This window comes from Coturnix japonica, chromosome 17 (genome assembly GCF_001577835.2).
Source record: "Coturnix japonica isolate 7356 chromosome 17, Coturnix japonica 2.1, whole genome shotgun sequence".
Lineage (NCBI taxonomy): Eukaryota > Metazoa > Chordata > Aves > Galliformes > Phasianidae > Coturnix > Coturnix japonica.
Genome location: NC_029532.1, coordinates 1,124,978 through 1,143,373, shown reverse-complemented (window position 1 = coordinate 1,143,373; position 18,396 = coordinate 1,124,978). Strand labels below are relative to the sequence as shown.

Sequence of the window (18,396 nt, the reverse complement as noted above, 5' to 3'; positions counted from 1 at the left end):
AGCAGCAGACCAGCACCCCACATTGCCCTCTGTATGTCCCCCTTGGTGCTACTTCTGCTGCATGATCCCGTTTCAAAAACTCTGTTAAAATAAAATATAATAATAACAATAAAATAATAAATCACCTTTTCTTTATTCCACAGCAAACACCAAACACGGTGCTGGGGAAAGGCACCTCCCAGAGAGGCCTCCCGGCTGATGACAAGCAGGTTGTGTACACGGGCGGAATGAATAAGCGTAACAAGGGCTGTTTAGCTGTTTATCCGCAGAGCACACACCCAGCAGGACGGCCGGCCCTGCAGTGACACCAGCCCGAGCTGCAGGAGCCTCCCAGGTCCCCTTATGGGGGGTAAAGCCCCACCGAAGGGGTTTGAGCGCTGCATGGGAATGGTTTGTGTATTCTCAGCACACAGGGCTCCTGCTGAGAAGCTCTTCCAGGCCGTTACTCCTCTGCTGCTTAAAAGCTACTTTTTCTTTCCAGCCTGTGCATCATCACAGGAGACGAACACCCTGATGGGCTCGTGCCAACAATTTATGTAGCTCATCTCCTCCTGCGGCGCTCACCCTCAGATGCTTCCATACACCGCTCTCCTTGCGCTGCCCTTTTAGCTTTTGTTTTGCCACTTTTCTCTCCTGTCCTTCTGTAAGATGAACCCGCATCCTCTGTCATCAGCCCCCGCAGCTCAGCTCCCTCCCAGTCTCTCCAGGTGACATTGCCAGCATAGAAACAACCAACCAACACAAGCAGGTGAGGGGCAGCAGAATCACCCTGTGCTACATCAGGCTTTGCTGAACCCATTGCCTCCTCATGGAATACATCTGAAGACCCAGAGCTCTGCACTGCCACACTCCTGTTGCACTGAGATCTGTACTCCTTGTTTGCAGGAAAGTGTTGTTAAGCATGGTGAAGTTACTTGCTCAAGGTCATAAAGAGCATTAAAGGGATTCCTGTGCTAGGAGCTGAACAAAGGCATCCTGGCTCCAGCTGTGCTTGTGAGGCAGCCAGCAGCAACACCGCAGTGTTGATCCTTTCCCAGACCACAGTTTAGCAACCTGTAACACATAACGATGTGGGTATAATATATATAATAACTCACCAATACGTGAGTCCTGCAGTGCTGTGGCACCTGCCATTCCCTGTACGTGGCACAGCAGTGCTCAGTTCAGGAGGGATTTGCTCATTGCCATTCCTACCTCCCTGCTCATCCACGTGTGCCCTGGAGTCACCCATGTTTTCTCATTGCCTGCAGGGTCACGGGCACTGAGATGCAGCGTGGGTGGAAAAAAAAGGCAGTGATGTTGGATGAGTTGCGAAAGATCCCCTTCCCTGCTATTTTGGACCATTGTTTTGCTTCAAGTTGTTTTGAAGGCTTTATTCTGCTGCTCACTTCTTCTTCATTCGGTCTGTTCTCCCTTCCTCTTTTTTCCTCCCCCACCATTAAAAGGGAAAGTCTAGAAAGAAAGATAAAAAGAAGGAAAATTAAATGTCAATCCCAGCTTTAGGATGCCCACAAGTGATCAGCTGCAAACCTTGTGCCACGTATGAAGGTGTGCACAAGGCTTCATGGATAAATCATGGGTGCTTTCCTGTGGTTTAAACTTGTTCTTCTCCATCTGTCCCACAGCTGCTCACAGTGACGCTGCACCTGACCGTGCCTCAGCTTCCCCCACATCAGACCATCATCTCTGTGTGTTGGCAGTGACTGGCACCAGCTTTCCTGCTGTGAGCACTCCTGGGTGAGGCAGTAGCACTTTATCTCTGGGCCAATTTGTAGCTTGCAACATCATCGTCATGTGCTGCGTCACTGCAGGGTGCACAACTGCTGGGGAGATGGGGCCATCCTGCCCTCACAGCTGCTCCTCCTTTGGTCTCTCCTCCTTCTGCTCTTCCATTCCTCTCCTCCATCCTGCTGGGCAGCTGGGGGGGGAAGCTGGGTTATTGGCTGGGGGGACCCCCAGCATCCCAAAGCATCAGGCTGCAGGACTGCTGTGACTGAGGAGGAGAGAAGGCAGCAAGGACACAACCCATGGAATTGGCCATTGCATTTCTCAAGCCTCCTTTGGGCTAAAGCTATTCACTTGTTGAACCCCTGGAGGGCTCATATACACCTTTCCAGGTCACTCGCCCTGCCTTGCTCAGTACCTGGATGCTTCTCTGCCAGATCCCCGGCCAGCAGAGCGTGTCACCTGATGGCAACAGCAACAACAACGACTCCTTTGTGTTGTGCTGACACCTTTCATGGGTTCACGCAGTGTTTGGCATTGCGCTGCCACACTTCCCACACACCCTCCCTCTCTGCTGGCATGAGAACACAGCCATACTCCTCATCTCCACTCTGCGGGTGCCTGCATTCCCAGCAGACAGCTTCCCCAAAGCCACATGGTGGCATTGCAGCTAGGTGTCCTTCTGTTGGTACACAAAGCTCCAAGGTCTGGATATCCCAGGGCTCCCAATCAGCCCCTCACCACTGCTAAATCCACATCCACATCTCCCCAGGAAACCCAGAGCCATAAAACCCACTCCTAGGGTTAAAGAGAAGAGCAATGGGAACAACGCCAGAGAGACAAATCCAGCCTTCACTAAGAGACAACAACATCCTGGCAAATGCCTTTGGCACTTTGCTTCTGCTGCTCATCCCTGTTGCTGCTAACACGCCTGCCTGCTTTTTAGTCCAACTTTGGCAGGCTTCTGCTTCAGCCACTGGTTCTCATTCTGCCTTTCCCTGACATTAAACAGTCCTCTAGTGCTGAGTAATTTCTCCCTGTGATAGCACTTAGGCACTGAAATCAAGACATCTCTCCATTTCTCTGATAAACCAAACAATTTGAGCCCTTCGAGTCTCTTCCCATAAAGCATTTTTCCAGCCCCCACGTTATTGTGCTGGTTTGTGTCTATGTGAGCCCACGTACTGGCATCTGTGTATCGATGGGAATCTGCAGGAGCAGCCTCCCCCATACAGACACACACAGAGCTGATGCATTAAGGTTTTGTCCCCAGATGCACACAGATACGTGCAAGCCCTTGAGCTCACGTGGTGACATTTATGTCTCTTTGTTAGAGACCAGGCGAGCATCCATAGGCAACACCAGATGCTCTTGGCCTGATTTTCTTCCACAAATTAACCTCCACCTCTGCAGGAAAAAGCCAATTTGAAGCCACCTCTCCTAAAACAGCTCCCCCCCCCCCCACTTAATTTCACCCCAAAGCCAAAGAAAATCAGGGGATAGAGAGAGCCCCCAGCTGAGCCACTGCAAGCCTATGACACAGCTGGCACCTGTCCCCGTTACATAGGTGTTACTGCTTTAATTGCTTAACACCTACCCAACACCTGGCAAACCTGCTAGAAAATCCTTAGAGAGCAGCAAGGAATCAATTATTATTACTATAATCCTAAAGTCACTGCTGGGATTTCTGATCTCCTTCACTGCCTGTGTTGCTCAGTGTGGGGCTGGAGGGTGGGATGTCCATCATCCCACAGTGTCAGTATCACAGCTCAGGGGATTGCAGTCAGTCTGTGGGCTCTGGGGACAGGAGGACTCACTCACCTGCTCTGCAATCCCAGCAGGATCCAATCTGAGAAGAAGCCCAATTGAAATTTAGGGCTGGATTTGTGTATGTATTTTGCATTCCTCTCTCATGGTAGAACTGTTTGTATTTGTGTTCCCTATGGGCAGACCAGTACCCACATGCTTACCATCCTGAGCAGGCAGCAGCTTCAATAGCAATGGGATCCCCAGCCATACCCGATCACCACCTGAGCTGCAAGACATCTGGACCCTATGTTTGACATCATGTCTTCTTTCCATCACTTCCCAGTTCTTCATACCTCTCTCCCTGTAACAGCAGGGCAGCCCGTATAGCTGGGAGAGCACACACCACCTACAGCAGCACCCAGCTTTCCCCAGGCTCCTGGCACTCACTATTGCCCTTCCTGCTTCCCCACTATGGGCTCTTCAAGGCAGCTTATCAGCCACTCCTGTACAAAGTCCTCACCTGCTGCAGAGCCTTCACCCAAATCCACCATGTTCCCCTCCCAGAAACAGGTGAGGAGTCATCCCACATTGCTGACCCCCAAATCAAGAGTATGAGGTGGAGACACCCTACAGCTCCCATACTCTTCCCCAGGCTCAGGCTGGGGGACATCAGAAGCCTCTCAGCCCCAGGCATACACCGTAAGTCATCTCAGCTCAAACCTCCCTCTGCCAGGACTGTCCCACACAGGATTTTTCCCTTCTGCCATCATTAATTTGGGTTTCCTGGAGCTCAGATTCCAGTGGTCTGATGTCAGCAGGGTTGTCACAAGCAGGTGAGTCACCTCTGACAAACCCCCCCCAGGCTGAGCACCATTAATTAGTGCCTCCAGGGCCTGTCCCAGCACAGCCCAGAGCTGAGAGCCCCTGAGATCAAAGATGCTCTCATACAAAACCAAAACATTATCGCTGGCTTTTAAAGGCCAGACTGGAGTTCGGAAGGAATGAAGTTCCATTTTCCAGAGATCTAATTTGAAACCGTTTAAATGCTTATTGAGATAAAGAGAGCCAAGCAGGGCTGGGAGATAGGGAAGGGGGGGAAAATAGGTTATTACTGACTTCAGTTTAAGCCTGTATTCTACCCAGAGCTCCCCTCTGCTGCCCAGCAGCTTTCAGTAATGCCATTGTTGGCATCAGAATTGTAATTCTACTGTCCTTTCCATTACCAAAATAATAATAATATATATATAACCTGAAGACCTTGGCTGGTGTTGGCTTGGTGGCATAAAGCACCGGGAGTGATGGAAGGAGCTCTGGGGGCAGAGGAAGCTGAGGGGGGACCCGGCGGGTGAGGGAATAAACCCCAAATGGGTTTTGTTTCCCAGTGGGGCCGGGTGGGAATGTTGATGTGGGGCCGGTATCGGTCCTGGGGCTGCGCTCGGTGCCGTTCGCTCCAGAACCTGCTGAGGGCAGCAAAGCTCCGGCACAGCTGAACACACAGCGCAGGATGCGGCCCCGGGAGGAGGCAGTTGTCGGGGTGCCCCTTGGAGACAGAACCCTCCTCCTATAATTGTTAGACGAGTTCTTTGAGAGCTGGTTCCCATGTCCTTGTGTCCCCTGTGGCCCCGTGAGTGGAAATCCTCCTGCTTTAGGGGAAATAAAGAATCCATAAAATACGGTTTCTGACCCATTTTGACCCCAAAAAGTACAAGAAAGATCTACGTTCTGGCAAAGAACAGCCAGCAGCATCCCCTGTGGGCAGCATCAGGAGTCCCCGGAGCCTCCTTGTCCTCCCTGAACGTCTTCAGTGGGGGAGAACTGCAGGATGAGACCCGGGATGGGCACAAAGGGATGGACATACCCACACGGTGCTGTGCCAGAGGCGTCTGTATGTTGGCAATGAAGATTTCCACCCTCTAGATTTAGTGCTACAGTGCTGTACTTAAAGCCACTTGTACAGGGAAAGGAACATGAGTGTTCCTGCTCCATATTTAGCTCTTTATTGATTTTCCAGCTGCAGGCAGCAGCCACCGTCCCAGTGCTCACATCACCCATTAAAGACATCATAGAAATGAGAGGAAAACAAGACAGAGTTGTGCTTTGGATGAAGAGCATTAGAAATTCTGAATGGTAATTTCTGGGAGGCAAACGTGTCCCTGTTAGTGTGGGGAGCAGGATGAATTTACTGAATGGCTCAAAGACACCAAGGGCTCCTGGCTGCCAGTGACACCAAAGGGCTTTACTCAGAAATTCATGGCCCTCCAGGACCAGAGACACCAGCACTGCATCCCTAGGGACGAGCAGAGCATCCCTCGAGCTGCAGAGGACCATCACCCTGAGGGTGCAGTGGGGGCATCATTCAGCTCCATCGCTCACCCCCAAGTGTTCCTAAGGGCTGCCCCCCACCTGCTGTGTGCAGTGCTGACTCAGCAGCTCCGTGTAAACACCGGCCAGCTGCTGCCCCGGCCGCTGTTTGCTCAGGCTGTGCTGCTCTGTTTGCCTTGTGGGGATCACGATGGAGGGAGATGAGCTTTTGGATGCGGCAAATGGGGCAGCACAGCCCCTGCAGCAGCTAAAACCAGCCCTGGGCTCCTCCAGCACCTCAGCTCCTGCACTGGCTGGTCCCAGCAGCAGCAAGACCCAAATTAAATCCTGCACGGAGCTCTTGGAGATACAGAGAGATGCCCCTGTGGCAGGACAGCACGGCTGCCACGCAGCCAGGATAACTCTTTATTATAATTTCCTTGCAACAGAGACACTGGAAAAAAATAAAAGCACACGCCCTGCCCAGGTGCAAACAGCAGCAGCTGCAGCTTCCGTGTAGGTATCTGTGTACAGCACAGTGTAGAGTCCATCAGAGGGAAAAAAATTCAACCCCAATTCTTTTAAAACACCTCCCCAGGCGTGACCTAAAACCAGGAACCAGAAACAGTGGTTGAGAAAATAGGTTGGGCCCCTCCCTCCTGCTGTAAAATAGATACGATTTCTAAGGCAACATTTCACAAAACCAGAAGCGAGGTTCCTAAAGAGTCTGAGCTCAGCTGAGAGCACGGGCACCATTCATGTCAGCATGAACACCCTCACCCATCCCATGGCCTCAGTGCTCAGCGTACTCCTTGGTCTCCACCCCAGTCTCGTTGAGCACCGTGGTCCTCATGATGGCCTCAGTGACCGCGTAGGGGTCGCAGTTGGCCGCTGGCCGCCGGTCTTCAAAGTAGCCAAAGCCGTCCTGGCCCACCTGGCGTGGGATGCGGATGCTGGCTCCACGGTTGGCCACGCCAGCAGAGAACTCAAAGATGTTGGAGGTCTCGTGGTGGCCGGTGAGTCGCCGGGAGTTGTCCCTGCCGCCCCGCGGGTCATAGACGCAGATGTGGTAGTCGTGCCTCTTGCTCAGCTTCTCGATGGCGGCTTCAATGTGTCTGCAGGGGATGGATGGGGTCAGGTTTGACTCTGGGACAGGCTCAAGCCACCACAAGTGACTAGAGGCTTTTAAAACCAGATGCTCAGCGCATCGCCCCAACCCTTTTGGCTGCAGCCCCCAGGACTCACTTGAGGCCTCCCTCCTTCCGCATCTCCTCGGTGCTGTAGTTGGTGTGGCACCCGGCCCCGTTCCAGTTGCCGGTCATCGGTTTGGGGTCCAGAGTGGCCACGACCCCAAAGTCCTCGCAGACACGGTGGAGGATGAAGCGTGCCATCCAGAGGTGGTCACCCATCTCGATGCCCTCACATGGGCCTACCTGGAATTCCCACTGGAAGGGAAAGAGAATGCACGTGGGGGTCACGTTGGTGCCACCTGGTGGGGCAGCTCCTGCCCCTGTTACCCCCAGCAACAGCTGACAGCGTGGGGAACTATATATGAGCTTTATAGATCACTGTGCAATCCATTGGGTTCTGGAACTGTGCGGTGGGTGGAAAGTTCCAGGATTGCCTCATCTGCATTGTGGCCAGAATGGAAAGTTTTCTGACTAAAGTCAGTTATCTCGAGGTCCTATAAAAAAGGATCCTAAGACCCACAGCAGACTATTATGATCCCTGATCTTCCCCTGCAATAGGACACCTCAGGGTCAGCTTCTTCAGGTTCCTTGCTGACCAACAGTGGAGAAGAGGAGCCTTTATGGGTCAGATCCCACCATCCACTGAGAGCTGAGGAAAGGGAAGGTGAGCAATGCACCAGGGGGAGAAGGTCCTGAGCAGCTGAGGGATTAGGAACGTCCCCTCCGATACCCTGCAGGGTTTCATTCAGACTTGGCCATTCTCAAGCCTTTAAGTTGTGGTATTCAACTGTAATAAATTCCACTGAAGCACTGAATTGTAGAATCAAAGAATGGTTTCGGTTGGAAGGAACCTTAAAGATCATCCAGCTACAACCCCCTGCTGTGGGCTGGGTGACTCCCAGCAGATCAGGCTGCCCAGGGCCCCCCAGCCTGGCCTTGGGCACCTCCAGGAATGGGGCACCCACAGCTTCCCTGAGCAATCACTGCCTTCAACTGGCTAATGATTAAGTGCTGATGAAACGCTCTTAAGACTCACACAGCCTAACCTTGTGATTTATCATAAAAGCATTAATAAACCCTAAATTGCTGCTAAAACCAGAGTTGTGCAAAAATCCATCCACGACAGCATGGGATTGAAGATGTCCCCACATGTCCTTCCTTCCTGGGACACGGTTGCACCACCCGTGGTGACTCAGCAGCAGTGACACATCCATCCACAGCCATTGGCACGGCACAGCTGGATCACAGCGTGCTGAGAGCAGCCCAGGGGACACTGATCATGTCAGGGCAAGCATCAGGCTCATCACAGTTGTAATGTCCTGCCTCAACCCCCTGCCAACAAGGCCCCGCTTATCAGTGGGAGGGTCCAATTGCCACTAGGCAGCCTGGCCGCATGCATAAAGCAATCAGTGACCACCTTGAGATAACACCTCCACTACTCAAATCTCCAGCCGTGCCCAAGACGTGTAGACGATGTGCTACAGGAGGGTCCTCAGGACCCGAGGGCAGGATGTGGGCACCCACAGTTTGGTTTGCTGCCATCCTAACCCTGATGCTGCAGGGTTAGGCCAGCAACACTAACTCATGTCCACCACTGGAGACACAACAGCAGGGAATCCCCCGAGGTGGGATGGGAGAAATGAATGTGGGGGAAGCAGACCCGGAGCATCCTCATGGTCAGCACCTCGAGCACCCACCTGGGAGGGCATCACCTCAGCGTTGGTGCCGCAGATCTTCACACCCGCATAGAGACAAGCCTTGTAGTGGGACTCCACGATGTCACGTCCATACACTTTATCTGCTCCAACCCCGCAGTAATAAGGGCCTGGGGAGGAGGCAGAAGGCATCAGGTAAATAAAGCACTAGGAAGGAAATCACACCAACCCAGGCAGCGAATTTATGGGAATCAATCGGTGCTGCCCCCCATGGTGCATTGAAACCCCGACCCCCAATCCAGAGCCCAGTGGTGGTGCAACCTCAGCCTTATCTATGCAGCTCAACAGGAGTGGCAATGCACGGGAAGGCGACCAAGAGATAAGCAGAACTGGGCTGGATGTGCCCCGCGGCACCACCCTGACTCCAAGCACTTCAGGCTCCAGACATGGTTCCAGCAACAGCTGGCATTGTTTGTGCCTAGAAGAGTCAGCAGGCTGTGGTTTCACAGGGCTCTTCCTCATTCAGGCTGCCAGGGGAAGATCTCCTCCCTGCCTGGGGGAAGGGAGATGTTGCAAACAACCCGTCCCTGTGCCGGGCTGGGTAAGGAGGGTTGGGAAACCCCCGGCCCCCTCCCACGAGGTGCTGAGGCCGATGCACCCAGCCGGTCCTTTTGCCAACAGCCGTGGGGAGATTTTTCTGGCCGAGTTCTCCAGCCCTTGACAAACAAGTCGTGCAGCCAAGAGCTGTTTGTGCAATGGGGTCCGGCTCACGTGAGCCGTGGGGCAGCAGTGAAACAGCTCCAGACCTCCTCCCACCCACCACAGGGAAGCAGTGGCAATGGGATGGGGCTGGGATGGGGATGTCTGCTATAGGATTGCATTCCCTAAGGGCTGAGCATCAAAGCTGGGGCCTCAGGAAGGTACTTACCCTGTGGGCCAGGGAAGCCGTTGTCAGGCCAGCCATAGGGGTGGCCGTTGACACCCAGCAGTGTGTATTCCTGCTCCATCCCAAACCAGGGGTGGCTGTCCTTCACCAGATCCATCACCTTCTTGCAGGTGTGCCTCAGGTTGGTCTCTGTGAGCAGAGTGGTTGCAGTCAGACCCGGCTGCACTCAGCAACCTCCCTCTGAGTCCCAGCCACCACCAAGCTCTTCCCACAGAAGCCCCAAGGAAAGCAGGGAGCAAATTCCCCTTCCTGCAGTGCTTTCTGCTCACTGGGTTCCTCCCTGCAGAGCCACTGCATGGCCACAGCAACAGGCCACAGATGCAGGAGGTCTCATTAAATCACCCCCTAAACCACAACCTCCGGTCCATGGAATCATAGAACAATTAAGGTTGGAAAAGACCTCTAAGATCACCACGTCCAGCTATGATTGTCCTCGTCTTCCTCTTGCACATGAAGACAGCAAGGACACATCTGCCGGCCCTGTCCCACAGGCACCTGGCACAGCTGGGAACAGGGGCTGCCCATCTCCCATGTCTCTGCTCCCATCCTCAGCCTCAGTTTAGTCCTCCTCATCCCCATAGCTCCAGGGCTTTGGGAGCAGCACAGAGTCGTCCCTGGATCAGGACAGTACAACACATGAGGTTCTTCATGGGGCCCAAATCCAACTCCATCACTCAAGGCCGGCTGTCACCTTGTTTAAAGCCACCTCCGAGCAGGGATCCCAACCGAAACCCTTCCTCCAAGGCTCCCCTCCTCCAGCTGCGCCTTTATCAGATGGACAGACAAACGGACTGCCAGGACTGCAGACTTCTGCCCTCGCCGATAAGTCCTTGTGCTTGCAGAAGGACACCCTGTGCCTGACTGCACCGCGCCAGCTCCTGCCTGCAGCCATCCACCAGCAGACTGAGCGGCCACCAAACCAGCTGCTGCTTCCACCCCTGAGTGCTTTGAGCACCACTGCGGTTTCCTCTTATTTACAAGACACAGGGCCCGTGCTCTGCACAGCCCCACAGGGCTGGGTGTGCTCAGGATCAGCCCCCAGCTCACCCCGTCCCTTCTGCCTGAGGGACAACAGCCTCCTTGCTGCGCTCCTGCTTGTTGCAGCACCTCCAGGACACATCCCTGCACACACCCACGGTGCTTGCATTTCAGTGCCTTAGGCCAAACGCTCAGTGCAGTTGGACAAAGAGCAGCATTAGTGCCAGCAGTCCCCTTAGAGAGACAGCACTGCAAATCATCCCTGGCATTAAGAGTTATTAACAATAATAACAGCAGCGCTCACCTGCAGGTTTCCTGTTGTACTTCAGCACTTCGCACAGCACCAGCTTGTTGGGGTCCAGGCAGAAGGGGTCCCTGAACATACAGACGGGCACCAGGAACATGTCACTGTTGGAGCCCTCTGCCTGCGCTGTGCTGGAGCCATCGAAATTCCACTCGGGCACATCTGTGGGGTGGGAGAACAGCACAGAGAGGAGCGGGGTTGGAAAGGAGGTATCTCACATGTGAGGTGTTGAGGGGCTGACGGTCTAGACCTAAAGGGGGGCACCCAGGAGGGCAGGGGGGCACAAGGTTGGCTCACAGTGCAGCTCCACACCCATGGCCGGGGTGAGGACCTCAGCTCCCCTTCCCACCCAGCAGTAATGACAGCTTGCAGGCTGAGCACACTACAGCCGGATATTTACATTACCGCTTTATATAATAACCCTGTGCAACTGCTGCACCGGGCATCGCCAGCACAACCAGCACCACCTCCCAGTGCCCAAAGCACCTCCACACTTTATCACGGTGCCCCTCCACCAAAACAGCCAGCAGAGGAGAGGTGGCAGCGTTACCTTCAATGCTCTTGGGCTCCTTATCGAGTGTCCTGCTCTTGCAGCGCACTCCCTCCCCGCTGCCGTCGATCCACACGTAGGTGACCTGCACCAGCCCTCCCTGGGGCAGCCTCATGTACTGCTCCCGCACCAGCTTGTTCAGCCTGGAGCTGTGTGACACCGACATGACGACGGCCCTGCAGGAGTGGATCGTGCCATCACCCCTTTGCCCCTTATCCCCCTCCCCATCTCCCCCCAAAAGCCGCCCCCCTTCGAACCCTCCCTCTCCTCGCTGTTCCCCTTCGCTCACCGGCCCAACGCTGCCGGCTGCGCCGCCCGCTGCCCTTTATAGGTTGGGGGCGGTTCGGAGGGGGCTCCGCCCCGGGTCGGTGGGACGGTGCGGGGCTGCTGCTTCCTCCCGATACAACCGGCTGCGGGAGCGGGTGCTGCTGGGTTTATTTGTTAAAGCGTTACTCAGCGCAACAGGCGAGCGTTTCCCCATCAAATAGTTCTATTGCAAAACGGTGGGATCGGGGAATACCCCGAGGGAATAGCGCATGGCACCACCCGAACACACACCTCGAGTCTGAGAGCTGCCATGAGGGGCTGCAGGAGCACAGCGAGCCCCCCCTGCTCTGAAAACCTCTCCTGAAAGCCCCGCTCTCCATCAGATGAGTTAAACAGCCATAGGCACAGCATCACGGTGTGCACAGTTACCCACGCAGGCAGCTCTGACCCTTAGCAATGGCTGCAAGCACAGCATGGGCAGCTCCCGGTGTTGTTTCTTTCTGGGGGGTGAATAGGGAGGTTCAAAGGTCCCAGCCGTGCACCTCCCTTGTTTTTCAGTTTTAAAGATATTGTGAGACATGCCCGGGCTCCCATGCAGCTCAGGGCCTCCTTACCAGGCCAGGTCTGCAGGGCAAAGTCATATTCTCTGCTGCCTGACTCACCCCATGAGCACTTTAGTGCCAAACAACGAACCATCTCCGTGCCATTGAGGCAGCAGAGCCCCCTGCAGCCACCCACAGCTCTGCTTTTCTTCTGGAGGTGTTTTGCTCCCGCAGGCAGATCAACAACCAGGAACAAAGACAAAAGCATCAGAGGTTGCACAAGCACCAGGAAATGAGATTGACTGGCACGGAGGCAGGACATAATTAGCAATTTGGGTCCTTGGGCTGTGACATCAGTGGCACCTGGACGTCAACTGGGAGGAGGGCAGCACCCAGGATATGCCCAAGGGCAGCTGAGCAGCGGTGGCAATGGCTGTGGGGCTCCCCTGTGTGTCCCCTTCACACCAGAGGTCGTTCAGAGGCTCCTTTTGTAGGAGACCCTCAAAGCACGCAGCTCCAGGCAGCCAGCCCCCCTCCCTGGGGTGTTTTGGGGATGTGTCCATAAACGTGTCTGCAGGGCTCAGCATTTCCTCGTTCTTGGCTGGGAGCAGGGAGGCAGCCCAGGAGGAAATGTGCACCTGGGGGTGCCCAGAGGTGTTCCTGCATGGCTGGTTGTGTCCCTGTCCTCCAGGCTGGCACTGAGCTTCCAAGGGGAGAGGATGGAGAGTCCACAGCTTCAGCCCTGGGATAACATCACAAAACAGCCCCAGGGGTGGCCGGTGCTGAGCATGAGCCCTGCAGTACGGAATGGGTCTCTTGGCAGGATCGACGCCTTCATGTGAGCTGAGTTTTGCCAGGGCTTAGTTGAGATCCGCATTGCTTTGGCTTCTCACTCAACATCCTGCAAAAGCTCTGAGTTTTCCTCTTGAATGCATCCAGATACACCCCACGTGTGCATACACAGCGGGCTCAAAAAGGTGGAGGAGCAGCACAGAGTGCAGGCTGCACTACTGAGCGGTAGCAATGATGTCCAGGGAGGGAAACTTATTTTTGGAGAGCTGGAAGTTCCGAGCACCAAAATACCCCAAGAGGGAAGACAGAACAAACAGCAGTTAATCCCTTACCCGGTCAAAGCCCAGCAAACAGGGCATGTTTATGGCTGCTTTAGGGCAACGGGGTGGCTCCAGCCTGCAAGCGTGGGGTCCCATCCCTGCCCCAAGCACCACCAGCGGGGCAGCTCACCATGTATCTCATGCCATGTTGTTAATTAGCATCAGAAGCCTGTTAGGGCTTTCTGTGAGGTATTGCTGCCATACAGCACTGAACACCCGGTTGTTTGGTTCTTGCTGTCCACTTTGCATCCATGTTATCTCACCACAGTCTAATTCCAGCCATTTCCTTAGTATAAACTCTATGGTACACCGTTCCAACCTGGATCCTTGAGCCTCTGGAACCACATTTCCCCCTGCAGGTGACGAGCTCTTTGCAAACAGTGGTCTCCTGCCCGCGACAGGCACAGCAAACATTAACCAGCGCCAGGGATGCGTCACCCAGCCAAGGTCAGCGGGACGGAGCAGCAGAGGCAGCAGTGGAGATGTCCTTGTGTCTGCAAATGGCCGCAGATTAAACCTCTGGAGGCTGTTTGGGGGCTGCAGGAGGAGCAGAGCTGGGCGCTGGATGAGCTGTTGCTCCTCAAAGTGGTTGCAATACTCAGGGTGAGCTCCAGCTCCACGCTGAGTTCCACCTTCCCAGCGCTGGGTTTGGGTATGAGGCTGCAGCCTACACCCCCCATAGCTCAGCCCAAGGCTGAAATGCTTCCAGGTGTTATCTCCCTGACTTTGAGGCTTTATCAGCGCAGGCATTTCCAGGCCTTGCCAAGATACACCAAAGGTATTATTGAAGCCTTAGCAAATTTTCCACGTTGAAAGAACACCAGGAACACGACACGCTTCATCAAGAATGAGTTAAAGGCGTGCAAACCAGGGTGACTTTGGACAAGGGAGCTCTCACTGCTCAAACCTTCCCCAGCACAAGGAGGCTGTGGGCTCCTGGGGCCGCAGTTCTGTCTGCTGGTTGATTCCCCCCAGTCACAGCACAGCACTGAGCTTCAGGATGGAGAATTGGAGCTTTATCCACAATTACCCTCCAGGAATCAGGTGCTTTGTCCTGGTCACTGATTGCTATGAGAGAACCCCCAGAACGTGGCCTGCAGCCCCAGGGCAGAGCATTCCCTCCATCCGGTCGGGGTCCATCCGCTCTGCAGAGCACGTGCCGTGCTGTCCCCTGCCCAAAGTGTTTGATGGGGAGATTAGAGTGAAGGCAAAGAGCAGTTTCAGAGTGGGGGAGCCCAGCACAAACACCATAAAGGGATTAGAGGGCAGGGGGCGTGCAGGGAATTTCCTGAGCACCTCTCAGGAAGGGGCAGATTTCTACAGGTAAAGAAAGAAACATGAGAGGGATGCTGCAAAGAGGCAACGCGTGCATTGCCCCAACATAGTATGCAGGGGATGCTGCTGGGGGGGCAGGTCAGTGCAGGAGGGTTTAGCAGGGCTGATCTTGTTGGGAGCATGACATGACCCACCACCCCCACTGCCTGCATGGCTCCAGTCCTACTGTGCCAGCACCAGGGCCAGGAGATGCTGCCTCAGGGGTGAATCTGCTCCTCCCTCCGATGCCTGCTCACTTTTACACTTTTCCCACAAAACAGCTGAACTGACAGTTTGCCTTCACAGTTGAAACACATTTAAGCAACACGAATCTCCTTATGCTTGGATGTTTGCACCCAAACCACTTTCTCCTCATCCAAGTAGCGGTTACACCTTCCCCTGTACGTACATCCATCCTCACATAATCCTGTACATCCATCACAGCAGAGCACACCCAGGCAGCCCACAGTCCCACCTGAACATCACCTCGATGGCCACCATCCCCACTCCCATCCTGAGCTCTCCTCCCCAGCCCTGAGTCCTGACACCTCACAGCTCTGGGACCCCCCAGAGCCCCCGGCCCCTCCAGCCCCAGGCACAGAGAAAAGCAGAAACAAACCCCAGCCACTCACCAATGCTCTTGTGAGTTTTCCTCATCAATCCCACAGCCGTCACTTGAGGCTACAAGGAAACAAACCTGGGAGGAAGGAAGGGGATGCAGCACATGCATGGCCGGGGGGAGCAGAAGCAGTAGAGGCCAATTGCCAGCAAAGCAGCTCCAGTTTGCAGACTGCCAGCCCTGGTAATGGCACAGGTGGCTCAGCACACACAGCTGCACCAGGCTGAGTTGATGGGTGAATGCACAACAGGGGCTCACCCAGCTCTTTTGGAGCACATTGCTGCAGAGAGGGGAAACCAACCCTCCCCAGGATGCAGAACGGTGGCACTTTGTTTTGTTACCATCAGCATTTATTGCAGCGAAACCCTCATTCAAAGAGCTCTGAGCAGAGCTTCCAAAGAAGCAGATTATTGCTATCTATAATGCAAGGGCGAGTGATACACAGGGCAAGCAGCAGCCAGCTCACCACCACTCCTCACCCCACTGCTCTCCCACTCACACCCTGTGTGGCCGCCTTGCTCTGTGATTCCAGGAGCTGGAATTTCATAGAATCACCAAGGTTGGAAGCTAACAGTGCCTTTCTGAGGCAGTTCTTGCAGTTTGAGGCACTTGGCCTTGGTCACACAGGACCTAGAGAGGTGCTAAATGTGCTCTGGGGCCATTAGAGCAGCTGGGAGAGATTTCGTTGGCAAAAGCTTTGTGTTGTTTCTTACTGCTGCAGGCCGCTTCTTTGCAGCCTTTTGCACAGACAGGTTGGATTTGGCACAAGCTGGCTCTGTGTCAGCCTGCAGCTGGGTGTGCTTTGGGCACAGAACCTGCCCAGGCTGCAGCTCACCCTGCCCAAGTGAAAACAAGCAGCCAGATCCATTAAGAGCTTTAGTTTGGTTCAACCTAATTTGTGAGCAGATGCGTTTGAAAGGCAGTGCTGCTGCTCCCTATCAAAATGCCTCCATCCACGCTGGCTTTAATCCCACCAGCAGATACAGGAGGTGTGAGTCTGCTTTTCCTCAACACACCCCTGCACCTCTGCTGCCTCACTTCATCTGGCACCTCCAAGGCCATCACACTGCATCCTGCAAGGCTCTGCACTGAACTCCTCTGTTGCATCTCCATCTGCCTGCACAGTAACTGCAGGGGAGGCTGCCCCACTGCTCGGTGCCCCCAGAGCTCTCAGGGTCAGTGACCCAGCAGTGTGAAAAGCCAGCACTCCTGGGACATTGCTTCCTATGGAGGTCAGCAAAAGCAAACTCTTACAGTCACCCAGGGTTGCCATCCGCCAGGAGCCTGGCTGAAGCCCAGGCACTCTCTGTTTGGTTGGGGCTGACTCACATCACTGCCAAAGCTCACAACGTCCCAAGGATGTTCAGCTGCTTTTCTCCCAGATGCAAAGGCAGAAAGTCCCTGTCAGCAGGTAGCAGAGCTCTGAGCTTCCATCCCTGGGCACACACAGGACTTCCCCCTCTCCAGCAGCACCTGGTGGGTGGGCAGCACTGGGCTGTGCTCATCCTAGAGAGGAAGGAAGGAAATGGCACAGGGAACAGGAGTGCTCTGCCAAAGACATTGAGAATTCCCACATGCTTGGCTGAGCTGCTGGAACAGGAAGAAAACTTTCACAACGGCACCAAACCAAAGCAGCACCCGGCAAACACAGCAGGGCTGAGCTGGGCTTTGGCACGGGGGGCTCACGTGGGCTGCGGCTGCGCTCCATCACCTCCCAAACAGGAAACACGTTTGTAAGTCACCAACCAAAAATGTGGGGCTGCGGCCATTGGTGCTGCTGGGCGAGCAGGTTCTGGCAGTGCCCGCTGCCCACACACTGCACTGGGGCTGCCAGGTCCCCCCGTGGGCTGCAGGCTGCCCCCAGTCTGTGCCAGCAGCAGCTTTGCTCCCTCACATGCAGCAGCATGAGTTGCAGACCTCAGTGCAATGTGCCACACAAAGCAGCATACGATGCAGAGCAGTTGAACCGCAATGCAAACCTCAGCACTGCACGGTCGTTCTTTGCAAAGCCTGGCATGTGCTTTGGGCTTGGTGCCTGCTGGGAAGAAAACTTTGGCTTAAGCCAAACGTTAAACCTGGCTGCATCATGGCTGGGCTCCACCTGCTGTGCTCCAGGACACAGTAGATTTGGGTGTTGAGCAGCTCCTCATCCATGGCACCAGTCGTGCTGTGCTGCTCACAGAGCTCCAACACCAAGAGCTGAACTAGAAGGAGACCAACGTTTGATGGGATGCTGATCACTTGGCTGTGATTCAGGGCTGAGTCAGGGCTTAGAGCTGGGGAACCACTGTGGGTTGGGTAACATTGGGGTGGAGAAAATGGTATCGGGGTCCTGAAAGCTAAAAGAGGCAGAGTTACACACCAGCTCAGGAACACCAAAGTGTTTCCTCCTGTAAGCAAGAGCCCGGATCCAAGCAGCTGCTCAGTGCCACCCATGCACCTGTACAGAACAGGGCAGGAGCCCACCTGGGCTTTGCAATAGGATCCATCCAGCAGTAATGTTACTGACAGGAGAAGATGGAATGAATGATGCTGTTACTCGCTGGCTCCAAAAGCATTCTCATTTACGGCCCCAGCATCCCCCACACTATAATTACCCAGCAGCTTTGTTACAGCACAACTGGCACGTGGCCGAATGACTTCCCCCCTTCTGCTGCCAGACCTCGCAGCCAGCACAGCCCCCGCACCACATCCCAAACCCCCACAGTGCTCAGTGCTGGATGGAGAACAGCTCTGTGCCCAGGGATGGGGTGAAGCGGGGCTGGGAGGTGTCCTCACAGCTGATGCATCTTTGGTCACCTTTGATCTCTCCTGGATGAAGAAATGTGCAATTAAACCACGCTGTTGTGTTAGCTCGGGGCTGGATGTGGCCATCAGCCCTATGCCCACCTCAAAAACAACAGCAGGGTTAGAGCTGAGCTGGATCCAGACCAGCACCACTGCAGAGCAACCTGGGTATCTGTAGGAAAGGAACAGCAACAAAAACAAATCAGAGCCTACAAGCATCAAAAACAAGTCCCTGGGTGGCAGCCACGTGTTCCCCTGCAGAAAGAACAAGAGAACAAACATTTGTGCCACACGTTCAGCACCAAAGCTGCTTTCAGCCCCACTGAGTCACCCCGTGTGCTGCCAGCAGCCCGTGCC

At 54.6% G+C, this 18,396-nt stretch overlaps 1 protein-coding gene across 5 annotated transcripts; it reads right to left on the bottom strand.

Moving 5' to 3' along the window:
* Positions 1 to 5,543: 5,543 nt before the first annotated feature.
* On the bottom strand, positions 5,544 to 18,348 carry LOC107321620 (glutamine synthetase). 5 transcript variants are annotated; one of them, XM_032448028.1, is made up of 8 exons: positions 15,266 to 15,284; positions 12,328 to 14,490; positions 11,399 to 11,574; positions 10,849 to 11,010; positions 9,549 to 9,695; positions 8,663 to 8,790; positions 7,021 to 7,220; positions 5,544 to 6,890 (listed from the first exon to the last, which is right to left on the bottom strand). In XM_032448028.1, the coding sequence occupies exons 2-8, from the start codon at positions 12,330 to 12,332 to the stop codon at positions 6,569 to 6,571; spliced, it is 1,140 nt and encodes a 379-aa protein (XP_032303919.1). In that variant the 5' UTR covers positions 12,333 to 14,490; positions 15,266 to 15,284; the 3' UTR covers positions 5,544 to 6,568. The 5 variants fall into 5 exon arrangements, with proteins under 5 accessions (XP_032303919.1, XP_015734179.1, XP_015734180.1 ...); XM_015878693.2 differs by lacking the exon at positions 15,266 to 15,284 and having other exon boundaries at positions 12,328 to 15,204; XM_015878694.2 differs by lacking the exons at positions 12,328 to 14,490; positions 15,266 to 15,284 and adding an exon at positions 11,688 to 11,941.
* Positions 18,349 to 18,396: the final 48 nt, after the last annotated feature.

Bases quoted from the DNA above. Each gene is read 5' to 3' on its own strand.
- LOC107321620 (XM_032448027.1), bottom strand. From the start codon at position 15,363: ATGCATGTGCTGCATCCCCTTCCTTCCTCCCAGGTTTGTTTCCTTGTA. The intron at 11,575-15,265 runs GTGAGTGGCTGG...CCACTCCTGCAG, and splicing joins GAAAACTCACAAGAGCATTG to GGCCGTCGTCATGTCGGTGT. The intron at 9,696-10,848 runs GTGAGCGCTGCT...CTCTGCTCACAG, and splicing joins GTACAACAGGAAACCTGCAG to AGACCAACCTGAGGCACACC.